We start from the raw sequence: 9443 nt of genomic DNA, 5'->3' as shown, positions 1-9443 counted from the left end.
GATGATATTGAACCTCTTTCCCCTGTCCAACAATATGCGATCTTCTGCATCTGCACATTGTTTAATTTGATTAACCTTTCTCTCTCTCTCTAACATTCTCTCTTCCTCCCTCTCTTTCTTGCTTTCCCCACACCTTTAACCCGTTCTTCTAGATTATCAAAGGCAACTGGTGCCTTATAGATGAGCTCTAGATGTGTATTGAAATATGTACATGTGGAAAGAAGTCAAGAAGCTACCTTTCAGCAGGGCATCGAGGCTTTTATTGGGCATATTGTAACGCCCATGATCTCTTTCCTTTTTCTTTATTTATGGAAAACATTAATAGGGGGAAGAATTATAAACGGCAGATTTAATTGATGGTTACGTAAAATGAAAACTGACAATTAAATCATAGAGGAAGCAGTTTTGGAAAGAAAAGAAGGGGAAAGAAACAACTCACAGGTGATTGATTTCCTTGTGAGAGATTGAAAATTTGTCATCTCTTATTGCTGCAGCCCTCAACGGGAGACTCCAACGACAAGAGAAAGAAAGAAAGGAAGAGAGAGAGAGAGAGGGGCGTCCTCATCTTTGCCCTCTTTCTAGTTGAAGATTGAAGTGGTTGGCTGCTAGAAACGGACGAGAAGCAAAAGGGGAAGTCATTTCGGAATAAAAAAAAGGTATGGGAATGTTCAACTATGAATACAACATGAAGCCGTGTATTTCTGATTTCTTATAGAAGCTATATTTATGTAGATCTATGTATCTTGGTGCATGAATATGAATCTATGCATGAGTTGTAGTATGGGGATTTTCAGCCATGATTGAAGCATGAAGCCATGTATTTTGATCTCTTATAGATACATATATACTTAGAAGATGAATCCATGTTGGGAAATTTCAGTTATGCATGTATCATGAAGCATGCGTATTTTGAGTTCTTGCATATACATATACAAGTGAACCTATGTAAGGGATGAATCCATGAATAAAATGCCATATATGGAGATGATATGTGATGTTTTTAGATCTAGTAATCTGTGGTTTCTTAGAAATAAGCATCATGGTGGGTGTTAGTATAAGATGGATGTTGAAACTCTGTGGCGTAGATTGTTAAAGTTGTTCTCCTTGTTTCCGTTTGTTATTCAATCTGTGAAAAACTAAGACTAGGGCCAACCTTAGAACCGAGCATACATATATGAGATCAGAAGAGTTGCGATAGAGATTTCAAGCTAACTACAAAAAAAAAAAAATGTGTTTATCAACCCTCATAGAGGGTCTGGCCTTAGACCGTGCGATACAAAATGAATTTGGAAAGACTCTATTGTCTTCCCGAGCCTACTATGATACAAGGAAAGAGGGGAGGAAATACCCCAACTCCATCGACGAGCAAAACCTGTCGCATTCCTTCCTAGTCTCCTTCTCGCTGCAGCAGGGAGGAACCAGCAAGGAAAAGGGAACGGCAGGAGGAACTCCTCACAGCGCCGTGTCTTATTTTCCCCAACTCACCTCTGCTACCCCCACAAGGAAACGACCGGTTTCCAGTCGATCGGTGACAGGTTCTGCTCGTCGATGGAGTTGGGGTATTTCCTCCCCTCTTTCTTTGTATCATAGTAGGCTCGGGAAGACAATAGAGTCTTTCCAAATTCATTTTGTATCGCACGGTCGAAGGCCAGACCCTCTATGAGGGTTGATAAACACATTTTTTTTTTTTTTTGTAGTTAGCTTGAAATCTCTATCGCAACTCTTCTGATCTCATATATGTATGCTCGGTTCTAAGGTTGGCCCTAGTCTTAGTTTTTCACAGATTGAATAACAAACGGAAACAAGGAGAACAACTTTAACAATCTACGCCACAGAGTTTCAACATCCATCTTATACTAACACCCACCATGATGCTTATTTCTAAGAAACCAGAGATTACTAGATCTAAAAACATCACATATCATCTCCATATATGGCATTTTATTCATGGATTCATCCCTTACATAGATTCACTTGTATATGTATATGCAATAACTCAAAATACGCATGCTTCATGATACATGCATAACTGAAATTTCCCTACATGGATTCATCTTCTAAGTATATATGTATCTATAAGAGATCAAAATACATGGCTTCATGCTTCAATCATGGCTGAAAATCCCCATACTACAACTCATGCATAGATTCATATTCATGCACTAAGATACATAGATCTACATAAATATAGCTTCTATAAGAAATCAGAAATACACGGCTTCATGCTGTATTCATAGTTGAACATTCCCATACCTTTTTTTGATTCCGAAATGACTTCCCCTTTTGCTTCTCGTCCGTTTCTAGCAGCCAACCACTTCAATCTTCAACTAGAAAGAGGGCAAAGATGAGGACGCCCCTCTCTCTCTCTCTCTTCCTTTCTTTCTTTCTCTTGTCGTTGGAGTCTCCCGTTGAGGGCTGCAGCAATAAGAGATGACAAATTTTCAATCTCTCACAAGGAAATCAATCACCCCGTCAGTTGTTTCTTTCCCCTTCTTTTCTTTCCAAAACTGCTTCCGCTATGATTTAATTGTCAGTTTTCATTTTACGTAACCCTCAATTAAATCTGCCGTTTATAATTCTTCCCCCTATTAATGTTTTCCATAAATAAAGAAAAAGGAAAGAGATCATGGGCGTTAGTAGTCTTGAACTTACTATGTGCCAACAACAACACTGGTAGTTGCTTGCCCGTGAACTCCACTGAAAATCCTTGCCAATCCAAAGTCAGAAATTTTAGGATTCAGTTGCTCATCTAGCAGCACATTGCCAGCCTTGAGATCCCGGTGAATGATGTTGAGTCGAGAATCTTGGTGAAGATAAAGGATTCCCCTTGCAATTCCCATGATGATATTGAACCTCTTTCCCCTGTCCAACAATATGCGATCTTCTGCATCTGCACATGGTTTAATTTAACCTTTCTCTCTCTCTCTAACATTCTCTCTTCCTCCCTCTCTTTCTTGCTTTCCCCACACCTTTAACCCGTTCTTCTAGATTATCAAAGGCAACTGGTGCCTTATAGATGAGCTCTAGATGTGTATTGAAATATGTACATGTGGAAAGAAGTCAAGAAGCTACCTTTCAGCAGGGCATCGAGGCTTTTATTGGGCATATATTCATATATGAGAAGCTTCTCACCCTTTTCCAAGCAGCAACCGATCAGCCTAACTAGGTTTCTATGTTGAAGTTTGGCTATCAATTCAACTTCATTCCTGAACTCCTTTAAACCTTGCCCAGAGTTCCCAGACAGCCTTTAACAGCTACTTCTTGTCCACTGGAAAGCTTTCCCTGATAGAAGAACATCGCCACTTGTTATCTATTTGTACTTCTAACCAAAGTATGCAACTTATTGTAGGGAAATTCTAGTTCGGGCCAAAATCCTTGTTCGCTGGCTATAAAAAACTGTGGCCCATGTCAGGAAATTCAGAAATGCACTGCTTCTTTTACATTTTACATGGATCGCTTCAATCCGGCAATTTGCTCTCTTCACTAATGAATAATAACAGGGAAAAATGAAATGTGATTAATTCAGTTACCTTATAAACAGGTCCATATCCACCTTCTCCAAGCTTATTTTCTTCTGAAAAGTATTCTGTAGCATTTTGTATTGTCCTTAGGCTGATTTGTGGTAAATGGTAGTCTGCCTCGTCCTCTTTTATGCTCCCAACATCAACCGAAGAGGCTTCTTTGTATTTTAGCTTCTCTAAAATGCCATGAAATGATGAGAAATCAAGGAAATTATGAGACTTACAATGAAAGATAGGACCGACAATATCTTTAAAGGCATATAAACTTTACTTAAATGTCGCTGCTTTCTCCGAACTAATCACAGCGCCAAAGATGCTGCTAAGATCACTCCACCAACGATGCACACCGCAGCAAACATCCACCAGCGCTTATGCCCTGCATAATGTGAGCACAAATGAGCCTTCTATACGAGTTGTGCTTGTTTGCAAATTGTCAGATGGCCAATTTCGGTGACAAGAGTGAGGGCTCACCATGATTGGATTGCACAAGTGATACCAGTGTAGGATCGCCTAAAAAGAATTGCTGCGATCCGAAAGCCAAGTTGCAGCTTCCCCTGAGGATGCGACTGCCTTGCTCTCCATGAGAACATCCCTCAATATCAAAGCTGGCATTCTGCAAGCACCACCGACATCCTTCCACAGGTATATCTCTCACGCACTGCACCAGAGCGTAGATCCTCTGTGATTCTGCAAGCACAGAAACTCCTGTAGCAAAGAGGCGATTGGGAGAGCTCTGCGTCGCCAGCGATGTCAGGTTGGATATGAGGATTCTCAAATTCTGATTGAAGCTTGCGGGGCTTGACACGTCCTTCCCTGCTGGTTGGCATGCCCTGTCATAAACGTCTATCATGCCATCGAGCTTCACGTGGCAGCGGTCGAGCCATATGATTGCCCTTTTACTATTGGGGCACAGATCCTGGATTTTGGTAGCTGCCTGGTCTGTGCAGTTCCAGCAAACATCCACAGGGATGTGTTTGGATAAAAGCAGATAGGACACAATCTACTAAAATTGATTTAACAACAAAATATATCCCAAATCGATCATGTAATGAGCAACGAATCAACGACCAAGCAATCCAAGCAAAGTAATCACAATCACAAACTGCACAAGAAGATTTTTACGTGGAAAACTCCTCAAAAACAATGAGGGTAAAAACCACGGGGTACTACGACCCAAACTCAATCTACTATAATCAATGATATAAGTTATCTAACGAGGGGCTATGCAAAGCCAACCCTTAAATAATAATATCTCATCAAAATTATATGAGAAAACAAGGGAAATATCACCGATGGAATGTAGAAATCATGGATTGAGAGGAGATGCGTTTGACTTCCTCCTTGGAATCGAATCTTGCTTTAGCTAAGTGCTCGCAACCTTCTCTTCTTCGCCTTCCTCTTCTCCTTCTCTCCTCTTGCTGTGGAGCCACAAGAAGAGCTCCCCCTTTCTTTCCCCCAAAAAGAAACCCTAAAGAGAGAGAGACGTGAGAAAGGAATTAGGGGGCACCATCGGGTGCCCTCCCTTTTATCTCCCCATCACTTAAGTGACGGGCCGGGCCGGGTCCTCTCTTGAGGCTGGACCCGACCCAACAGGATGTCCCCTTTGCACAAGACTTGGCCATAGACTCGGCTGGAGCCCAAACCGACGGCATCATTGTAGAAGCCAGAGATAGGTGCCTTGTTTGTCAAATAAGAAAGCAGAACCTTGGGGTTCTTGTGGATGGGGGTGCCTACTATACCGCTCAATGCTGGTGGGGAGTAGTTAGATGTAATGAAATTGGCGCTGCTTGGTGCAATATTGTGAGATGAGGGAGTGAAAAATGGGTAGGTCTCATATCTTACAGAGCACATCATTCTATAGAAAACTGCACCCCCTTGTCTGTATGCAACATTTTTGAGCATTTGGATGAAGGCGATGTCTAAGCAAGATTTACAGTCCTTCCGTTCCAAGTATTGTACGCACTGCGCTGTGCAGTAGACAATCACATCTTTAGTGTAATGGAATTTATCGCCCCAGAAGAAGCGTCCCGAAGGATTGGTGGTGGCGGAAAGGATGAGATTGTTGAAAAAGAAAATGAGTATGGGCCTGAATCTTTGGGGGTTGGGGATGGCTCCAGGGCCCGGGAGAGAAAAATTCATGAATGATTGAGGAATGGTAAAGTTGGTATCGCGGTAGTACGTGATGCAGCCCTGGAAGGCAAAGAGAGCTGCTCTGTTGTTGGGGCAGTGCTGCTGTGTAGTAAACTCAGATACACAGGCCTGACAAGGTTCGCCGTCGAGGTCGCCTCGACACTGAACCGCGGCAATGGCTTGGTCAGGTTTTCTGCCTTCGGTGGTATTGTAGAAGCTGGTGAAGGAAACGTTGGCTACCAGGGACGCCAACGCGCGGCGCAGGTTGTGATCGAAGGTGCTGTTTGCCGTGTAGTTGGAGTCGCTGGTGCAGTACCAAATGGTCGGAGTCTCAGCCATGTCAATGAGCGCCAGCGGAAGGAGGAGGACAATGAGGAAGATGAAGCAATATTCTGTTCAGCCCATTGCTGCAACTTTTCCACCGACCATGATGTGAACGATGATAAAATATTAAAATTCGTGTGTGACTGGAAGCAGAAGGAAAGAAAGAGGAGGAGGGATGAACTACTGCGGACGAAGCCTTGATCAACTGGGTGGTTTCTCTCCTTCGTCCACATTCCTGCCTTAAATCTTGTTGTCCATGACATCGTACAACGATGGAGAATCAAGAACAGTGATCTTGTGGGGACTCATGGCGGCCTCCTCCATATAGACTGTGCCACCGAGTTGCCATTTCTGTCGTTTGCGTTTCAAAAATACATCTTTTAGTCACCCATTCGAAAGTTTAACCCTTAGATATGTGTGTTGGGTTGGGTCCAGCCTCAAGGGACCCGATCCAACCCGTCACCTAAGTGACGGGCAGAGGAAAAGGGAGGGCACCCGATGGTGCCCCTCCCTCTTACATCCCTCTCTCCATTGTGTTTTTCTTTTGGGGAAAAAAGAGGGCTTCCCTCTTGTGGCTGCTCACAGCAAGAGAAGAGGAAGGCACTGAAGAGAAGAAGGAGAAATCGCAGCGCGCGTGGGTTGATCGACACTCCAAGAAGAGAGAGGAAAGACAAAGAAGAAAGAGAAAATGAAGGGAGTCTTCATTGGGTGATTTCTTTCTTGAATCTTTGGGACTCTTTCTTTCATTCGTATAAGAGAGTGTTATTGTTCTCTTGAGTTCACAGTTTTTCTTAAAACAGTAGGGATATTGTTGGTGTATTTGGTTCCCTTTCTTGATATATAGAAAGTCTCTCTTGCCTGTGATTTTTTACCCCATTATTAGGGGTTTTTCCACGTAAATTGGTGTCTCTTATTTTCTACATTGTTTAGCATATATATTGACGTATATTGCTGCAATAGTGGTGTTGAAAACTCGATCTTATGCTCGCAGCCCTGTGATTCCGTTTTTCAATAGTTTTGTGTTGGTTTGGCCTCTTTTATTGTTGTTGAAGCATTCTTTTGGGGAATACGACTATAACAAAGTGGTATCAGCGCCAGGTTAGCGCCAGGTTGGTTGTGTGCATTCTTATTGAAGGATGGAATAGACCCCCACTAAAATGGTCTCTCTAAATAGGAATAATTGGACTATATGAAAAGCCAAAATGAAAGATTTGTTGTATTGTAAAGACTTGTATGCATCCATTGAGAACCAGAAGCCAACGAAGATGAGAGATGAAAAATGAAAGTTATTGGACAGGAAAACCATTGGCACCATTAGACAATGGTTAGATGATTGTGTTTTTCATTTGGCATCCACAGAGATGAGCGCGAAGTCGTTATGGCAGAAGTTGCATGATCTTTACGAGAGGAAAACAGTTGGGAACAAGACTTTCTTGATTAGGCAATTAGTAAATTTGAAACTTAAAGAGGGAAAACCAGTGTCAGAGCATTTGAATGAAGTACATAGCATAATCAATCAGTTGTCAGCCATGAAAATGATATTAGATGATGAGTTACAGGCACTCTTATTGCTCAGTTGTCTTCCCGACAGTTGGGAGACTTTAGTTGTTCCTTTGAGCAACTCCGCTCCAGATGGTGTGCTTACGATAAAGCATGTAACCAGCAGCATTCTAAATGAAGAAACAAGGAGAAAGTCGCTTGGTGCCACTAGTTCACAAGTGCTAGTGATGGGAGACATGGGCAGATAGAAGAACCGTAACAAATGGCATGACAGCTCAAACTCTAGGTCTAAATCAAGACTCAAGATGACAGGTAAAAGCTTTCACTGTGGTATGCCAGGGCACAAGAAAATTGATTGCAGGAAATGGAAAGAAGAAAAGGAGCAGAAAAAGAAGAGTAAAGAGAATGTGAAGCCAAAAAAGTATACTGCATTTGCTTCAGATGATGAGGTAGTGTTATTTTTATCTAAAAAAAATTATTGTCTTACAGTTCAGAATGAGGATTTTACATGGATTTTAGATACTGGGGCATCATATCATGCCACACCATGTAGAGAGGTGTTCTTATCCTACAAAACAGGTGATTTTGGAGTAGTTCACATGGGAAACAGTGATACTTCGATGATTGTTGGGATATGAGATGTTTGCATTCAGACGAACACATGATACAAGTTGACTTTGAGAGATGTGAGACATGTTTCAGACCTGAGAATGAATTTGATTTCTGCAGGAAGACTAAGTGAAAATGGATATTGTACTTCGTTTAGTCAGACAGGTTGGAAACTTACCAAGGGGGCACTAGTGTTGGCTAGAGGTGACAGATTTGGGTCTTTGTATGAGATGAAGCCTCGAATCAGTAGTGTGGATGTCAATTCAGTTACTGGTGGTACTTCGTCAGATTTGTAGCATAAGAGGTTAGGTCACATGAGTCAAAGAGGAATTGTCTTGCTCACCAAGAAGAATTTGTTACCAAAAGCAGATGATGCACAAATACCTCCATGTGATCATTGTTTGGTTGGTAAGTTGCATCGAATTTTCTTTCAGAAAAAGCGCTCTTTAAAAACTAAAGATGTTTTAGATTGAGTATATTCAGATGTATGTGGACCTATAAATGTGACATCTAAAGGTGGAGCATCCTATTTTGTCACATTTATTGATGATGCATCTAGGAAGGTGTGAGTCTTTACAATGAAAACCAAAAGTGAAGTAAGTAGTATCTTCATGACTTATCATGCAGCAGTTGAGCGCGATACTGGTAAGAAGATGAAGAGACTGTATACAGATAATGGTGGTGAGTACATAGCATATTCTTTACGAGATTATTGTCTAAAGCATGATATTAGACATGAAAAGACATTTCCTTATACTCCACAACATAATGGAGTTGCAGAAAGGATGAATAGAACTATAATTGAGAGAGTTAGAAGTTTGCTATCTAGCTCTAAGTTGCCTAAGTATTTTTGGGCAGAGGCAATGCGTACTGCAGTTTATTTAATAAACATGTCTCCTTCAGTGCCTCTAGATGGAGATATTACATAGAGAGTTTGGTCAGATGAAAATGTTAAGTATGATCACCTCAGAGTTTTTGGTTGTAAAGCTTTTATGCATGTACCAAAAGAACATAGAACCAAACTAGATGATAAAGCTATTCCTTTAATATTTTTGGGTTATGCAGATGATGAATTTGATTATAGGTTATGGGATCCAAAGAATGACAAAATCTACAGGAGTCGTGATGTTGTCTCCAGAGAGGATCAGACGATTGAAGATGTCATGGGTGACAAACAATCAGGTGTGAATGCTAGTGGTGTTCATGAGCCAACCTATGCATAACCTGAAGAACTTTCATCTGAGCATGGTGAGATTGATGAATATGTAGATGAAAAGGAAAGAGAGACAGATGAGCAGTATACAGATGACAGCCTTATGGAGACTCAAACTGATCATAAGCATGAGTTGGAGGGGGAGG

The 9443-nt window shown here is 41.5% G+C and overlaps 1 protein-coding gene across 1 annotated transcript; it reads right to left on the bottom strand.

Annotated features, from left to right (window-relative positions):
- Positions 1-3216: 3216 nt before the first annotated feature.
- On the bottom strand, positions 3217-5990 carry LOC126409205 (cysteine-rich receptor-like protein kinase 6). Its single transcript, XM_050080372.1, has 4 exons — positions 5165-5990; positions 3993-4460; positions 3531-3697; positions 3217-3282 (listed from the first exon to the last, which is right to left on the bottom strand). The coding sequence occupies exons 1-4, from the start codon at positions 5988-5990 to the stop codon at positions 3217-3219; spliced, it is 1527 nt and encodes a 508-aa protein (XP_049936329.1).
- Positions 5991-9443: the final 3453 nt, after the last annotated feature.

Source organism: Nymphaea colorata, chromosome 11 (assembly GCF_008831285.2).
Source record: "Nymphaea colorata isolate Beijing-Zhang1983 chromosome 11, ASM883128v2, whole genome shotgun sequence".
NCBI classification, from domain to species: domain Eukaryota; kingdom Viridiplantae; phylum Streptophyta; class Magnoliopsida; order Nymphaeales; family Nymphaeaceae; genus Nymphaea; species Nymphaea colorata.
Note: the sequence above shows the minus strand (reverse complement) of the source record. Positions and strands in the feature narration are given on the sequence as shown.

Coding starts and splice junctions, on each gene's coding strand:
- LOC126409205 (XM_050080372.1), bottom strand. CDS start 5,990: ATGGCTGAGACTCCGACCATTTGGTACTGCACCAGCGACTCCAACTAC. Junction 4,461..5,164: donor CTTCTACAATGATGCCGTCG/GTTTGGGCTCCA, acceptor GGAACTGCACAG/ACCAGGCAGCTACCAAAATC. Junction 3,283..3,530: donor GATATGGACCTGTTTATAAG/GTAACTGAATTA, acceptor TTCTTCTATCAG/GGAAAGCTTTCCAGTGGACA.